The 17,961-nt window shown below is 41.9% G+C and overlaps 1 protein-coding gene across 1 annotated transcript in view; it reads left to right on the forward strand.

Moving 5' to 3' along the window:
• The window catches only part of SMAD9 (SMAD family member 9), a 74,608-nt gene that overhangs the window by 46,091 nt on the left and 10,556 nt on the right, over positions 1-17,961 (forward strand). The window contains 5 exon segments of the mRNA XM_059143936.1: positions 322-957; positions 6,917-7,180; positions 10,829-10,852; positions 10,855-10,923; positions 12,466-12,687. Of these exon segments, the coding sequence (XP_058999919.1) occupies positions 546-957; positions 6,917-7,180; positions 10,829-10,852; positions 10,855-10,923; positions 12,466-12,687 (991 nt within the window). The 5' untranslated portion in view covers positions 322-545.

Here is a 17,961-nt window from a genome sequence, read left to right on the forward strand (position 1 = left end):
ATGGATTAGAATTGGAAGAGAAAAGCTACTTCAGAGGTTGTTGCAGTAATCCAGGAGCGTGGTGAGGGGGGCGAGACCTCACATGTTGGTGGAAATGGAGAAATATCAAAATCTGGAAGGCACTTTGAAGGCAGAATTACCAAGACTTGGGTAAGGGGATAGTAGAGAGGGAGAGTCAGAGATGACTAAGACTTTCCAAGTCTAAAACATTTGAAGTGTATTTTCTTCCTTATATCCAATGTTTAATTTTTTCTGAAAATTACCCTGATGAAGCTAATTAGAACTTTGTCTTGTTATTTTGTTTTTGTTTTTGTTTTCCAGAGTTGGCCAGGCCCTTGTAGGGCCTGGGAGAAAGTCATCCGAGTTCCCAAGCTGAATCGGTCAGTTACTTCCAGAAGAAAAGAAAGACCTATGACATCCCTGGAGAGTTTGTACCTATGACATCCCTGGAGAGTTGCTTGCTACATTCTTCCCTCAGGCCCTGCAGGCAATAACGGGCCGTCTCTCCAGTTCCGTTGGCCCTGGACACCTGCAGTTCACCTCTTATGCACTCCAGCACCCCCATCAGCTCCCTCTTCTCCTTCACCAGCCCAGCAGTGAAGAGACTGCTAGGCTGGAAGCAAGGAGATGAAGAGGAAAAGTGGGCAGAGAAGGCGGTAGACTCCTTAGTGAAGAAACTAAAGAAGAAGAAAGGAGCCATGGATGAGCTGGAGAGGGCCCTCAGCTGTCCAGGGCAGCCCAGTAAATGTGTGACAATTCCCCGGTCTCTGGATGGGCGGCTGCAGGTGTCCCACCGCAAGGGTTTGCCCCATGTTATTTACTGCCGCGTGTGGCGCTGGCCTGATCTCCAGTCCCATCACGAGCTGAAGCCGCTGGAGTGCTGTGAGTTTCCATTTGGCTCCAAGCAGAAAGAGGTGTGCATTAACCCCTATCACTACCGCCGGGTGGAGACTCCAGGTGAGTTTTCTTCCTGATGTCATCATCCCTTGTTTTAAAAGTTGAGGAACTGTGTCCCAGTTGATGAGGAGTGATGGGGCGTCAGCAAGACGAAGACCCCACCCCCAACACCACCGAAAGAAAGGAAGAGGGGAAGGTTCAGTTTTGAGGAAGTAATCCAAACTTTTGTTTTTGTAGTCCGAAAAATCTAGAAAGAAGATAATTTTAGTATACATGTTAAGTTTTGTGTGATTATGAAAAATGAAGTTTGGATGTATTTTGGAGTTTATCATCATCAGGTTTTTCTAGTTCTTGGGGTATTTGAAGATCTTAATATGGCCTTGATATGATTAACTGTAAAAAAAAAAATCCCTTCTTCCCATTCTATCTCCCTCAGTGAAACCAAACTAAGCTAAAGAAGGTTTTTTTGTTGTTTTGTTTTGTTTTTGTTTTTTAAGATTTTATTTATTTATTTGACACAGAGATCGAAAGTAGGCAGAGAGGCAGGCGGGGGTGGGGGGTGGGGGTGCAGGATCCCTGCTGAGCAGAGAGCCCTGTGTGGCTCCATCCCAGGACCCTGAGACCAGGACACAAGCAGAAGACAGAGGCTTAACCCACTGAGCCACGCAGGCGCCCCCTAAAGCAGGTTTTTGCTGCTGCTTTCCGCAAGCTCAGATACATGGAAGTATCTCCTATTTGGGTCTGCAAACAGCCAGTGAAAGAAGAGCTGGAAATCCTTTCAGGGAATGAAAGGAACAGGGGCTGGGAGAGACTGGCAATTGTTCTTAAGTGTGGCTTTAAATATAAGAAGATATTCTGAAACCCGTCACGCATGTGTGTGTGTTGGACACACATTTTTGTGAGTATTTTTGAAGTCTGGAGTTTACCTTTGTCCTTCGCAGTGACTGGAACAGTTGGAGCCCATTCCTCTTGGACTGAGTGTTTCTGTGGCTGCTGGGATGCAGATTTAATAGAAGTTTCCTCTCCCTGTTTGGCTGTTTGCCTCATCCCAGGGGACCAGAGGGCTGGCCTAGGAGCTCTGGGAATGGCCCATGTCCATTAAAAGATGGTTCTATCTAGGCATGTGGGCCGTGGTGGGGGTCCAGCTTGCGCCTGGCTCCAAAATTCAGTTTACCTTACAGCAATGGTGGAGAAATTGTGCTCAGCTGCCAGTGGTCTTTGTGAGGTGACTTTCAGGCTTCCAGATCTTGCCATCCTATTGTAAAACTGCCTGCGTATAGACGCTTCTCGTCGTCACTTCATCCCAGGATTAGTCCCTGTATGAGACTGTTGAGAAAGTCCTGGTGAATCTCATGGGTTTCCACTAGATCATATAGGTCTTAGCCTTCTTCTTTTCTTTCCTGCTTCTCTCTGGATTCTCTGCCTACTAAAAAAAGTCATCTGGGGCACCTGGGTGGCTCAGTAGGTTAAAGCCTCTGCCTTCGGCTTGGTTCATGGTCCCAGGGTCCTGGGATCAAGCCCCGAATAGGGCTCTTTGCTCAGGAGGGGGCCTGATTCCCTTCCTCTCTCTCTGCCTGTCTCTCTGCCTACTTGTGATCTCTATCTGTCAAATAAATAAATAAAATATTTAAAAAAAAAGTCATCCAGGTCCAACTTTAAGACAATGGTTTGATACCTTTTTTGTTTCAAAGATTTGAGTTATATTAAGCATTTAGAATATACCCAATGAAAAAATGTTCATTATGAAATCATTTCTCTCTTTCTGAGGAATGTAGTTGTAAAATGTACATTGCAAGAAGTATCTTGTTAAATGTCTCTGGCTTTCCTTTTGAATACTAGAAAACCTAATTTTATTTTTAAACTTTTTAAAAAAGATTTATTTATTTGAGAGAGAGAGAGAGCATAAGAATGAGCAGGGGAGGGGCAGTGAGAGAGAGAATCCTAAGCGGACTCCCAAGCTGAGTGCAGAGTCCAACGTGGGGCTTGATCTCAGGACCCTGAGATCACGATCTTGAGATCATGACTTGAACTGAAAGCAAGAGTCAGACACTTAACCAGCTGTGCCACCCAAGCATCCCTAGAACACCGAATTTTAAAGGCTTAGTTTTAGTTTATGTAAGGTTCTTTTTAGAAATGGTAATGTGAATATATTTACATGTGGCAGATGGATTTCATATCATAATATTTTAGGTTTTAGTTTCCAAAATGAAAGATGGGTGGAGATTGTATTAATTTTAAGGTAATATTTAAGCCATCCAGGATTTTTTTTATTCCTAACTTTGTTTTTGTTTTCTTATTAGAAAAATCAAATTTGTACTTAACTTTCTGGCCATGTTTAAAGTAAATATTTTGAGAACAGTGAGGGTGCTAATATTCAGCAAGTTTACTGGGTTCTTAGTTATCATAAAGCTTAATTAAGTTTTTTTGCATTTGAAATCTCATTTTTTTTGACAACCTTCCCCCATTTTAGGAACACTGAAGGCTGCACTCTGATTTTCTTATTACTCACACAACCTTTTATATCATTTATGTAAGTTCTTTCTAACTATCTGTAGTGAAGGATCTATTTTAATTTTTAAATTTTCAATCCTTCAAATATCAGTACTTTGGTAATGCAAACAAATTACGTGGCAAATGAAATTTTAAGAAGACAAAAATAAAAGGGCAAGCGTAGGTTTGCTTTTTTTTTTTTACTATAATAAAATATTTTATATCTGCATTTCAACAGATATAAAATTACCCTGTCAAATTGCTAACTTTAATAAGTTTCAAAACAGTTCAGTCTCAACCTCCATACTGTATTTTCCTTGACTGGCACCTAGCAGCTGGTGAAGTGTTACCAGTCCCCAAATCTCACTTTGCACGGCTTGCGTCTAGTAGCTTCTGGGCAAACAGTGTTTTTGTAGTGTGTGATGATTTTACGCCATGCAACTGGAGCTTATTTCAGGAGTATAATTTCTTCTCTACATAAAATACCCACATATAAAAACCACACGAGTTTTGAAAGAGATACAAAATCTTTTTCAGCTCTGCTCTGCACCCCGTATGCGGCAGGAATAACTCCTGCCACTGTTCTCCCCCAAGTGGTGCTTCGTTGTTAAGACAGATTTGTATTTAAAAGGTGGTATAAAATTGAAACCAATGTCTGTAATCGTACTATGTCATATTTGTAAGCAGCAGTTATGATCTAGAAATAGAATTTAGTAATGAGGAATAGCTATAGCTAAGGATTGAACATTTCTGTGCACCCCCTCCCTTCATATGTTGAAAACCTAACGCTTAAGGTGATAGTACTAGGAGGTGGGGGCAGTCGCTTTGGGAAATGATTCAGTCATGCAGACAGACCCTTACAAATGGGGTTAGTGTCATTATCAAAGAGGCCCCAGAGAGATCCCTCTTCCCTTTCCACCCTGTGAGGGCACGAAAGGTCCCAGTCTGTAGCCTCAAAGAGCGCTTTCCCCAGAACCTGACCATGCTGCACCCTGATCTTGGACTTCCGGCCTCGGAAACTGTGAGAAATATATTTCTATTGTTTATAAGCCACACACTGTATGGTATTTCTATTGTAACAGTCCAGATGGACTAAAACAGCTATGTTTTGAGTGGAAATATTTAAAAATGTGACCAGTGCATATCTAAGGTAAACTAGCCAGTCAAGCTGAATGCCAGCTGGGATGATTACCATTGGTTTTCTTTACGGAAATCACTGCCTTTGGTTTTAGGTGAACGGTAAAAATACATTATCAAGACATTTGTTTCAAAAAAGGAAAACAAACCTTTTTTTAAATTTATTTTTTATTTTTTATTTTTTGGTGTCTCAGATCTTTGGCCCGTGAGGAAATAGAAGTTTCTGCCTCTGGATGGTGTGAGGCATTATATTTAACAATGTTAGGAATACAGTATAGATATTTTACACTACAACTGAAGTTACAGAGATTATTCCAATTCTTTTTCATCCAAAAAAGAAAAATGAGTGTTTGTTTTGAGCCTTGTTAGCATTGTAATGAAATGTCATTGCAGAAGAAGCCATATACCATGTACTCTGTTGGGTCCCCCCTTTCGGGCCATATACCATGGCCTCTGTCAGCCCCTCGCTTTCATGAAGCAGGTCATCTTTTTGTTCCCATCTTTTGGTCTCATGGAACACATAAAAGGAAATGATGGCTTATCATCCAGCTCATTTTTAGATGATGATGTGGAGGGTTCTGTAATGTCATACATTATACACGTAGACACATAAACCAGCTTTTTTTTTTTTTTTTAAGATTTTATTTATTTATTTGATAGAGAGAGATCACAAGTAGGCAGAGAGAGAGAGAGGAGGAAGCAGGCTCGCTGCCGAGCAGAGAGCCCGATGCGGGACTCGATCCCAGGACGCCGAGATCATGACCCGAGCTGAAGGGAGCAGTTCAACCCACTGAGCCAACCAGGCACCCCATACACCAGCTTTTTAAGGGGGAAGAATTCATTTGTTTTTCTGCCACCCTCAGCTGGGGTGGTTTAGTTTTAAAACTTTATTTACCTGTTTGAGTTTATTTTCTAACTTGCTTGTTAGGAAAGAGATAAATGTATGATGGCAGAAAAGTGGTAGACTTTGTGATTCATCTTACTGTTATTTTATCAGTATTGTTGTCATCTGTTTATTCCAAAACATTGACTTTTTATCAATACTTGCATGTGGTAACAAATCAGTAATATTATTAAAAACAAGAGCTACCCCATCCATCTCCAGAAACAACTTCTCTTAATCATTCTTGGTTAGTTCTTTTGCTTGTTCCCTCCATTATTACTAAAAATTATGGAGATAACTCTAGATAATATATTTATACATTATATACATTAATGTTTATACATTAATTACTGAAAATTATGGAGGTAATCCTAATATAATATGCTTATATATCTGTTTCTGAACTTTTCACCTTCAGGTAATTTCATTCACTAATACAAAAGATGAGGATTTAGCTAATTTATATTAACTTCTTTCTTCCTCTTTTTAAATCTCTGATATCTATATTGTAGTTTATCGATTTATTGATTGATTGATTTTTGGCTCTTCAATTGATTTCCATGTTTTCCCTTAGAAGAGCTTTGCAATTTCCTTTGACCACTTCCTCCTTCCTCTGCTTCTCTTTCTGGAACTTACTTTGGTCACAGGTTGTACCACATTTATTGATTATCTTCTTTCCGCCAGGCACTGTGACACTTTAGAAGTCAGTAAGAACTAGGAATGCCTGGATGATACTTGCCCTTGAAAATTGCATGCATTCCTAACTTTTTGTATAGAATCAGGATCAAAACCACTTTTTTTTTTTTTTAAATGTGGAACCCAGAAAAAACATACATAGGGCTTTGTTTATAAGTTTTTTTATTGATGCTTATCTTTTACTGATTCGCTTTGTATTACTGTTTATCTTTTTCTTATTCATTTTTAGGTACCTTTAAGAACTTTCTGATAAAGACAAGTAGATTTTTTCTTTTCTTTTTTTTAACTTTAGCAGCACTAGGCTGCCCGTCTGAATAATTCAACATGGTCTCTGAAAGAAAAATATTCTGGGCATCACTTAGAAACCAATTTTGCCTTTTAAAAAAACCAAACCACTTCATTGGCAGAATCAAAGGAAGACACAAACAATTAGTCCTGCAGAAGGCCAGATAATAGGGCAGCTCTGGTAATTTCTGTGGTAGGAATGAATAGGCAGTCTCTTTAGTGTGCTGACCTCAGAATGATTCTCCTCTAAACTTTTTACTGTGATACTCTGTTTAATATTCAGTTTGCGAGAGTGTTTAAGTACTAAACACTGGTGTTCAGTTCGCTTCACCAGCTCACTTTCTGGGAAACGACGGAACCTTAATTGACAGTTTCACAATAAGCACAAAGAATGGTGGGTGGGCAGTTCCCAGAAAACAGAGTTTTATCATGAAGAAAATGGGCAGACACAAACAGCAAGTGTCCACTGGATTTTGTGCCGAGGAGCCAATGCTCAGTTCTAATCCACTCGTTCCTTTCTTATCCTAGTGCTGCCTCCCGTCCTCGTGCCAAGGCACAGTGAATATAACCCCCAGCTCAGCCTTCTGGCCAAGTTCCGCAGTGCCTCCCTCCACAGTGAGCCTCTCATGCCGCACAACGCCACCTATCCGGACTCTTTCCAGCAGCCTCCCTGCTCGGCCTTCCCTCCCTCTCCGGGACCTGGGCACGTGTTCACACAGTCCCCGTGCACCGCTGGCTACCCTCACTCCCCAGAGAGTCCCTCGGAGCCAGAGAGCCCTTATCAACACTCAGGTCAGTGAAAGCCGCTGTCCCTCCACGTGGAGTTTGACCCAACAGTCAGTTATGGTGGGACCGTCCTAATTACAGTCACTGTTACTCCCTTTCATATGGAGCTTTGCCGTTTACATGGCCATGTCCTGTGGGCCTTTGGACCTGCCCACCTCTATGATCAGGGCCAGCTGGGAGCAGTTATCCTGGAGCTACACATACCTTTGCTCTGGTTTCTGGTTCTCACCCCCTGGAAGATGCTAAATGGATTTGAACAGCATCTCTGGGCATTTCCAGGGATTTTTTTTTTTAAGGTAGCAGAAGTAAGATGATAAAATACTTCTCTAACCCAAGGAGAAAGACTTGACCTGAGGGTAAGCAACGTGAGGGGTCCATGCTTGGCCTTTGCTTTGGCTGTCTCTTTCAGTAAGCACAGGGAGTCCCAGCCTCCAAAAGATGAATGCTTAACGTCCCCAGGGCAGAGTTGGGCCCCACCTAGCCTGTGCTTCTCCTTTTGTGCTGTGTGAAGCCAGCACAGCATTTTGAAGACAGAGCTAGTCAGTCTTCAAAATGCTAGTCAGTAAACATCTGCTGAACTGAAAAAGCCAATGGAAGGGACATCCTGTGCAAAAGGGAGAATCAAGCACATTGCCACAGTTGCACATGCTGCTGCTTCTATAAAGTGGCTCCAAGTTAGATCATGAAGAAGAGATTTATATGCACCTCTTGAGTGTGAGATGAGTCATATCCTGAGCGACAAATTCTTAGAGGCCAGCCTAAACTCATCTGGCGCTAAATGTTACAATCTGCCTCATTCATGTGTTCATATATTCCTTTATTTAATGGATATTTATGGAACACTTATTATATACAGGAATTGCCTTGGGGAGCTGGAAGGAGAATTCAAAGATGGGTAAAAAATGTCCCTGTCCTCACAGAACTTATAAAATGTGGGAAGACAGAAAAGGACGTGCCCCTTCCTTTCTGAGTTATTCAGTTCTGCCTTTTGCTCCCTCAGCAATACAGCTACTATTTTCATACACATCTACTATTGCATTTATCACACTACGTTATATAATTCCTCCCTATATATTCCCCCCCCAATTCAACTGCCAGTCATCTTCTCTTTTATATATGTAGCACAGGTCCTAAAACACAGTGTTTGCTCATCAGTTGATTGCAGAGTAAACAAATCACCACACAGGCATTTGGAACTGGGCCAGAGCCTAGGGTTATAGCTCTTGACGTTACTGAGACAGTAAGTAATGGCTGAGCACCTACTAAGTGCCAGGCACTGTGCTACTGCGAGAGGTACAATGACGACTAAGTCTGACAAGAGTCTCTGACCTTCAGGAGGCAGTAGCTGTTGAGAACAATCATGTAAGTAAGCAATGAGGCTGTCACAGTCCGGACAAGTAATGATAAGGACCTGAACTAAGAAAGGGATGTGGGGAGGGGAAAAAAACAATGAATTTGAGGAGACAGACTCAATAGAACTTGATGTGGGGGTGAAGGCTGAGACTCAGGGAGGGAGCTCAGGAGTCATCCACTCAGTGGGGAGGAGATGGTTGCTGTCTTACACGGAGCTGGATTCACCAAGAGAGGGATACAACAGGAAGAGAAGTCATTTGAGGACAGAGCCAAGGTTAAGGGACAGGAGGATAATTATGTCACAGAACACCTGTTTACTTGAAACATATCTGTGCTGTAAAGATTGCCTGTGCTGACCTTGTCTTCTTGCACTGGTGAAACTCAAAGGTTGATATTTTTTCCCCTCTTCCCACCCATGAAGGACGGACCCCAGCACCTCTGCAGAAGCTGGTTCATTTTCATGGAGGGAATGGCTCTTTTAATTTCAAAGAAAATAATTATTTTCTGAACGATTAACAGCAAAATACAACCTGCAAAACAGACCCATAGCTAAGTGAAACTAAAAGGAGGTTCTGAAATTTAATAGTTCAGCACCTTATTTTTTTTACCAGCTTTATTGAGATATAATTCATACATCATACAGTTCACACACTTAAAGTGTGCAATGTAGTGGTTTTCACTTCTTAATTTTTAAAGTTGTGGGAAGATACATATCTCATAAAGTTGGACATTTTAACCATTTTAAGTGTACAATCCAGTGGCATTAAGCACATTCACCGTTCTGTGCAACCATTCCCATCATCTATTTCCAAAATTTTTTCATCCATCTAAACAGAAACTCTGTACCCATTAGCAGTAGCTCCCAGCTCTTCCCCCTGCCCTTTCCTCCTGTCCCTGGCAATCTCCAGTCCACTTATTGTCTCTGTGAATTTGCTTTTTCTAGGTACCTCAAAGAAATGGAATCATACAATATATGTCTTTTTGTGTCTGGCTTATTTCAGTTAGCATAGTGTTTTCAGAGTTCACCTATGTTGTTAGTCTGTGTCGTTTACTTCATTTTTGTGATTAAACAATAATATTCCAAAATAAAGGTACACCACATGACTGATGGATATTTGGGCTATTTGCACCTTTTGGCTGGTGTGAATAATGCTGCTCCAAACACGAGCAGGCAAGCATCTGCTTGAGTCTCTGTTTTCAGCACCTGTGGGCATATGCCTAGGAGCAGATATGGTGATACGGTAACTCTGTGTGCAGTCCCTGAGTTTTACAGATAGACGTACTCTGGGACCTGCAGAAGAGCCACCTTGCTCTATAACTTTTTCACAAGGCTCAGAGTTTATTTTCCCACAGGAAAACGTCTTACCCGTGGTTGCACGATGTGGTCTGCATTCAAATTGCCATCGGTGCCTGGGGAATGTCAGGGCCACATCCAGCCATTGATCTCCAGACTCCAATTTCTGAGGGTGGGACCAGGAAACTGCATCTTTAACAAGTGTCACTGGGACTTTGATGCATGCTTAAGTGTGGGAACTGCTTGGATGCACGAAATTCAGTTTTCAACAAAAGCAGACTGATTCAATTTTTTATGCCACCGAAGTCTACCCACTGCTAACATAGCAAGGCGATTACGAAGTGACATCAGGAATGTATACAGGAGGAAACAGTTATTCTGAGGTTCTCACTAAAGAGGTTTTCCTCTGCTGTAGGAGTTTTTACTGTGTTGTGAATTACTTTCTCCTAAGATCTTATCTACCGAATGCACAGCCTTTGCCTAAGCATGATCACTGCCCGATTATAGGAACTGATACTTGGAGAGAGGAGCCCTGCTCCACATGCCTTGGGCACAAGGTTATAATCAGGTTTCCACTGTTGTGCATTGTGGAGGCACATTTGGAACTATCTCAGAGACCACGCCTCCCTGCGGTCATTGTACCATCCCTGGCAGCAGAGGACTTGGAAAACTAAGCTCAAAGAAGGTTTAACTTTCTGTTTTGAAAGCTGGGCAACAGACCCCTGTGCTATTGAGAAAGCTAGGAGAATAGCTCCTTGATTTGAAAATCTTATGAAGTCGTTGCAACTTACAACTCTTTTGGTAACTCCCAAGTCAGAGGGAAAACTCATCGACTGTTCAGTGAGGATGTCAAGACAACAGATTCCTTAGAATGTCCCTGCGGAATAGCCTGATGACTGACTGGTCTCTCTGCAACGGCAGCACTATGCGCTGGGCCCAGGAGTTTCACAGCGAGAAAGGCTGGAGCTGTCTTAGTGTCATGTATCAGTTTCACTGCTTTCTTTGAGTTGACACACCACCTCCACCTTATCAGGGACCCAGAATGGCCGACCCGTGGATGCCACAGCTGATAGTCATTTAGTGCTGTCAGTGCCTAATGGAGGTAAATTTGTAGGTGAACAGCTCAATGTAGCTGTTTTCCAAGAGCATTTCCTATTACTCCAAAACAAAAGAAAAAAAAAAAAAACAACAACCAAAACATGCTAGCCTGCTATTTCACATGTCTTTGAAGAGGCAGAGAGCAGGGCTTTGCATTCTAACTTTGGCATTCCTCATCACCATAGAGTGAATGTTAGTTTGTCATCCTGGTTACTAGAGTAAGTTAATTTTTTATTCTAACCTAACATTTAGACGCGTGTTGTTTTTGATATTTATTACAGAAATGGGTGTTTAAGTTAACAATTTTATCCCCATTGTGTTTATACTATAGCTTTGTAGTGGTGTCTTTGGTTTAGCTTAGCGGGGCGCTGTACATAAATATGTAAATATACACAAATATGTAAATATACATAAATATGTAAATAGGGTTTTTACAGAATTTTATCTGTTTCTTAAAATAGGCTAGGTAAATAAATGTTACTCAGTTTTAATGTTCGTGTAAGCCACATGGGGATCTTACACAAAGGCAGATTTTGGTTCCTTAGATCCGGGGTGGGAGCCAAGAATCTACATTCCTCACATGTTCCCAGGTGATGCAGAGTCTACCATTCAGGAACCACACCTGAGTAGAGAGGGTCTAACAGAGCGTACGATTTGAAGTCTGTAGGGGTGAAGTCTTTTATAAGTATAGGTTCTTTTGTAAATCAAATAATAACCCCCTAACTTATGTTTCATAAATTTATGTTTCAGTGCACATAGGAACATACTGTAGGTACAAGAATTACTAAGATATTCAAAGAAAAGAGAGTGAATATAATCAGTCAAAAGACAGAGTGTGCGTGGCAAAGAAAGAACTCTGAACTTTGGTTGGCAACTTAAAACTTTTGGTTTGGCAACTTAATCACTTTGAAAATTTTAAGGTGAAAACATAACATTCATGGATTTCCTGATGAAACATGTGCTGTCTTTAAAAATACCTTATGCTATATAAGTACTCCATATATATATACAATGGAGAATGTGACTCTATGTTGTTTTTCTTTTTTTCTTAAGTAATTTTAAGTCCTGTCCAGTATTTTTTATTTGGCCTTCATCATATCCAAACTGTTATTTTTTCAGCCTTAGTATTTTGGAAAATGATACTCTTGTCACTGGGACTTTATTCAGTTTATTAACGGTGATATGTTATCTTTAACATGTAGAGAGGAGACAACCTGTCCCCTTCCCTGGAGCTGTCTCCTCTCCGGGTGATGGAATTTACATTAATCTGTTCATACTGTTGTTTGTCAGACCCCCTCAGTACTAATACATATGAGTGCAAATGCTCTAATCATGGGAGAGTCACAAGGATTGCGGCCTCTGTGTCACACGTGTGGTGACAAGATGAACTCCCCACACAGATCTTCCATCAGGGGACAGGTTTGGAGAGATCTTTGTCTTGCAGCACCTCTCCTGGTTAAGAGCATGAATGTTGTCCAGGTGAGATCATGAGATGGGAAGCCAGACATGATGGGAGTGATGTGCTCTCTGGTTCTTTTCCTTCCAGACTTCCGGCCAGTTTGCTACGAGGAGCCGCAGCATTGGTGCTCAGTTGCCTACTATGAACTCAACAACCGAGTTGGGGAAACGTTCCAGGCCTCCTCCCGAAGCGTACTTATAGATGGATTCACAGACCCTTCAAATAACAGGAACAGATTCTGTCTCGGACTTCTTTCTAATGTAAACAGAAACTCAACAATAGAAAACACCAGGAGACACATAGGAAAGGGTAAAAGCAAATATGTCATTCATGTATATGTTCTTTGGAGCTAAAATGTGGGGAGAGAAACAAGCCACGGGTTGGCCACCTAACCTGGCAGGATGGTCTCAGGCTGGTGAGCCAGCAGGAGGCCTGAGGTTGCAAGGTCGTGGTCTCTCTACTTCTAGGGTCAGTGTAGCATCTTTTAGAGGGTGGATTAGGATAAGTATTAAGACAAAGTGGTAAGACAAACAAGAGGATAAATGTGAAAGCAGGATGAAATTACTAAATAGAAGTATCATGAATTATTTTCGAATTGCCTAAAGATGCTAAATAAGAAAACTTCAGAGGAGGAATTCTGGTGGGGGGATTATATTCTACCAGGTAAAGTGACCTTTGGAGACTTAGAAGCTAGGTAGTGAAAATCATGACTATTTATGTAGGGAAACCTTTGGTAGTGATTGGGGTTCTCCTGTGCTCAGGATTGTTATGAAGCCAGATGGACACAGGCCTCCTTGAGGTTTGGCCAACGAAGCTTTGAAGCCTTTCTCATCGGTGTGATCAATGGTAGAAAATCCCATCTGAATGTGAGCCCTCACTGTGTATCTTTAAATCATCTTCTTTACATTAGAGTAGCTGGTAATGTTTGACACCTGGTTGTCCACTATTATGTCAGACTACTGTGGAATCATAGTTGTACAGAAACTTTAGAGTCATTTTATCTTTCCTCTTTCCATCCAGCCCTCAGACCACCGTAGGAAGGTAGACACAAATCTTTTCTTTCAAGTTTCCAGGGGAGATTCATTATTGTACCTGGTGATACATTCTAATACTCTTCCTAGCATACTTCCTTAATGTCTCTGTCATAGAAAACCTACAAGCTATTGGTTAGAAACAGGTTGAATTTATTCATTGATGTCCTTTTTTTTTTTTTTTTAAGATTTTATTTATTTATGACAGAGAGATAGCAAGAAAGGGAACACAAGCACAAGGGAGCTGGCAAGGGAGAAGCAGGTTCCCCACTGAGCAGGGAGCCCGATGAGGGGCTGGATCCCAAGATGCTGGGTTCATGACCTGAGTTGAAGGGAGATGTGTAATGACTGAGTGAGCCACCCAGGCGCCCCTTTATTGATGTTCTAATGATGATATTTGTTTATTTATATCCTATATATTTGTATAGTGGCTTTTTTGTTTTTGTTTTTGTTTTTTCCCATAGTGGCTTTGAGATGGCTTATAGGAAAACTTTGCAGTGAAATGATAAATGGAAAGTAGAAAATCAGGAAGAGGGGGTTGGGGGCAGCAAGGAAGGAGAAGGAACTAAAGGTTAGCATTGTGGCTGTGATTAAAATTGTGCTCTAGGCTTTCTGACAGGGAGGTCAAAAAATGGAAACACAACTATAATGTAATTTTTATCCCAAAGGAAGAAACCTGGCCATTCTTCAAAGGAAATAATACTTTCCCTTTGACTGAATTCTTAAATACATTTCTCAGATACTATAACTTTACTTTCAAATGGTTTTTATAAGAATCTTCAGTGAAATTTATTTTTTTTAATTTTTTTTAAAAGATTTTATTTATTTATTTGACAGAGAGAGATCACAAGTAGGCAGAGAGGCAGGCAGAGAGAGAGAGAGGAGGAAGCAGGCTCCCCGCTCAGCAGGGAGCCCGATGCGGGACTCGATCTCAGGACCCTGAGATCATGACCTGAGCTGAAGGCAGCGGCTTAACCCACTGAGCCACCCAGGTGCCCCTTCAGGTGAAATTTAAAGGCAGACTATTACAACATAATATTGTGGGGCTGGCTGTGTGCTGAGGGGCTTTCTGGACTGGTCTGCATATGAGACTTCTGCTGATGCCACTTGGTCCAAAGATACAATTCAAACATGAAAGGACTGTTGAATGCCTCCTGGGAATCTTTCTGCAAGTAGCTCTTTGAGGGGGCTGCTGATGCAGACATGGGAGTTGAGGTTCTATGTATTCCTGCCTGAGAGCTAATCCCCAGGTTAAGAAACCATAGGAACAAGAGCTAGAAATGACAGCCTTTTATGAAAATCAGGAAGTCCACCTAAGTGCTCAGTGACTGGAAGGGCCCTCTACCCTCATGTGGTTCCCCAAGGCAACGTCAGTTTTTTCAGAAAGCTGTTTGGAAGTGCTTTACTGAGAAAATGATTTTTTTTTTTTAGAGGAGATATAAAGCATGGGGAAAAATTAGCGTCGAATATTTTTAAAGGAAGAGCTGTTGGTCTTTCATGAAGTCAGAGGACTGCTTCTTTTTTTAAATTTTATTTTATTTTATTTTTTTTTTTAAAGATTTTATTTATTTATTTGACAGAGAGAGAGATCACAGCAGGCAGAGAGGCAGGCAGAGAGAGAGAGAGAGAGGGAAGCAGGCTCCCTGCTGAGCAGAGAGCCCGATGCGGGACTCGATCCCAGGACCCTGAGATCATGACCTGAGCCGAAGGCAGAGGCTTAACCCACTGAGCCACCCAGGCGCCCCCAGAGGACTGCTTCTTAGGTGCTCCCTTGGATTGTTTGGTTTTGAGCAGCATGGCTTCCTGGAACACCAGCCTGAATAAATTTGCAGCAAAATGCCTCCAATCATTAGTGAATAAGTTAACTTGTTCTTTGGAGTTAATTAATCGAGACACTTAGATTTCAGACATAGGCATTCATCTCACAAATCTTTGTTGAGAATCTATTCTTAGCCAAACTGTCCCACCATTAGGGACAGCAGTTAGAAACAAAGAAAAATAACAAACAAAAACAAACAATAACAGGCTTTCATTGGTTACACATAACCAAGGAAAGACAGAAAAGAAATAATGTTATATATCTCTAAGGATTTGTCTAGAGGAAAACACAGGAGGGGAAGAGATTGGGGAGAACTTGTTAGGAAGTCAAGTGGGATAGCCAGGGAATGCTTTCCTAACCAGGTGACATTTGAGCAGAAAGAAAAGTGCGTTTAGTCACATGGAGGGGGAGCTTTCAAAGCAGAGGGAGCAGCAGGTGCAAAGGCCCTGAAGCCTGCCTGGTATATACATTGTAAGAACAGCAAGGAAGTCAGAGTGAGTGGAATAAAATGGATAGAAAAATGGGGAAGTTATAGAAGAGGAGGGGAGAGGACCAGGTCACAGGAGTTTACAGATCTGAATTTTCACTTTAAAAGGATTCCCTGGCGGGACGCCTAGGTGGCTCAGTTGGTTAAGCAGCTGCCTTCGGCTCAGGTCATGATCCCAGCGTCCTGGGATCGAGTCCCACATCGGGCTCCTTGCTCAGCAGGGAGCCTGCTTCTCCCTCTGCCTCTGCTGCCATTCCGTCTGCCTGTGCTGGCTCTCTCCCTCTCTCTCTGACAAATAAATACAATCTAAAAAAAAAAACAAAACAAAAAAAAAGGATTCCCTGGCAACTGCAGTAAAATTAAATTGTTAGTGAGGGAAGAGAGACACATTTTGTTTTTAAGATTTCATTTATTTATTTGACAGAGAGGGAGACAGCCAGAGGGAACACAAGCTGGGAGAGTGGAGGAGGGAGAAGCAGGCTTACGGCTGAGCCGGGAGCCCTATGTGGGCTCATCCCAGGACCCTGGGGCCCTGACCTGAGCTGGAGGTAGAGGCTTAACGACTGAGCCACCCAGGCCCCCAAGGGTGAAAGGTTTAAAAACACATGTGAAGGAGAAAACTGAAAGGTATATAAGAAATGTTAGCTTTGATTATTTCTGGGCTGTGCACTTGTGGAGGAGTTTTATTCTCTGCATCCCTGTATTCTCTAAATTGTCCCTCCTGGGCTTTCTTGCTCATGTGAGGATGGAGGCCGTGGGACTTGCTTGGCCTGTCAGGGCAGGCCAGGTTTGCTACAGTGGTGCTGAGAAACATCACAGGGGGCGCAGCCCAGCCCAGCAGAAGGGCTGAGTACTGAGGTGGGCCATTCTCTGTAGTCTACTTGGGCCCCACCCTGTTTGTTCATCATATTGTCCAAACAGACTTAAAATTTTCAGATTCAGATTTGGGGAACTGACCTTGCCTCCAGGCCAGTGATGGCTTTGTGTGAATTTTAAGAAGCCCCTTTCTCAAGAGAAGTTACTGCCATCTTCTGGAGAAGCTGTATAATGATGCTATAAATCTTGGAAGGCTATGAAGCACACCCTAGAATTGTGCAGTGCACAACACCCTGAACCAAAGCCCTGGTGTGGATTTGGAAATTTTTTCTCATCATGTGTTAAAACATTTTTTATTTTGGAAAATGTCAAACACATACAGAAGTGCACAGAATCATGTAAAGAATATTCTTATCACCCTCTCCAGCTTCCGTAATGATTCACAGTGAATGCTGTCCCTTCACAGTATTTTTGCAAGAATATTTTAAAGTAAATTTCCAGCTTCATATCCTTTCATGATAGATTTGAGTATTTATCTATCTATATAATGGATTTCTAAATATAAGTACCATTATTACACCCAGAAGTAGGCACTTTCTTAAAGCTCTAAATGATCCTAATATTCAGCCATGATTTTAAAATGGTGTGTGGAAGACAGGGCAACAAAGGCAGGGCAAAGATGGATTACAAACTCATGATAAGGTGTTGAGTTCGAGCCAGGAAGTTTGGGATTATTCTAAAGGGAATGAAAAAGTAACAGAGTCTCTGAGCAGGTCTACAGGGTAATGAGATTCACTTTCTGTACTGGCATTTGTGCATTCCTTCTACTCTGGGACTCAACTTTCTCTTTCTTCTGGTAGAGTCTAGAGCCTAAGAACCACCTCAGCAACCTAAGCAGCCCGCCTTCCTCCCTATCTTTCCTGTCATTTCTCTGTTGTTCAAGACTGTGGAAGAGGAACCAAAGGGAACAGATTTGCAGTCTGCCTTGGCAGACCCAATTCAAGCCCACGGTGCCTCTGACCCTAAGTAACTGTAGCACAGGACTCCACACTCCCTCATCTCCTAGAAGGCGGGAGGCAGTCACACACAAATGGGAAGCCCGGATAGAGGGATACAGCCCAAGAGAAGTAGGAAGAGCTTACCTGAGGCCCACACTGCCAGGTTCCTCTTTGGCATCTCAGGAAGAGCATTATCTTATTGCTCACTGTTCTTTATGGAGATTTTGAATCTAAAATACACATTGTTTAAAGCCATGGTTTTGTTTTGTCAAGTGGATGCAAATAAAATCATTTGCCTACTTGACTATTTTTTTTTTTAAGATTTTATTTATTTATTTATTTGCGAGAGACCATAAGCGTGGGAGGGTCTCAGGGAGAAGCAGACTCCCTGCTGAGCAGGGAGCCCTACAGATTCAGTCTTGGGACTCCAGT

The sequence above is a fragment of the Mustela lutreola genome, chromosome 13, assembly GCF_030435805.1.
Source record: "Mustela lutreola isolate mMusLut2 chromosome 13, mMusLut2.pri, whole genome shotgun sequence".
In the NCBI taxonomy this organism is placed as follows: Eukaryota; Metazoa; Chordata; class Mammalia; order Carnivora; family Mustelidae; genus Mustela; species Mustela lutreola.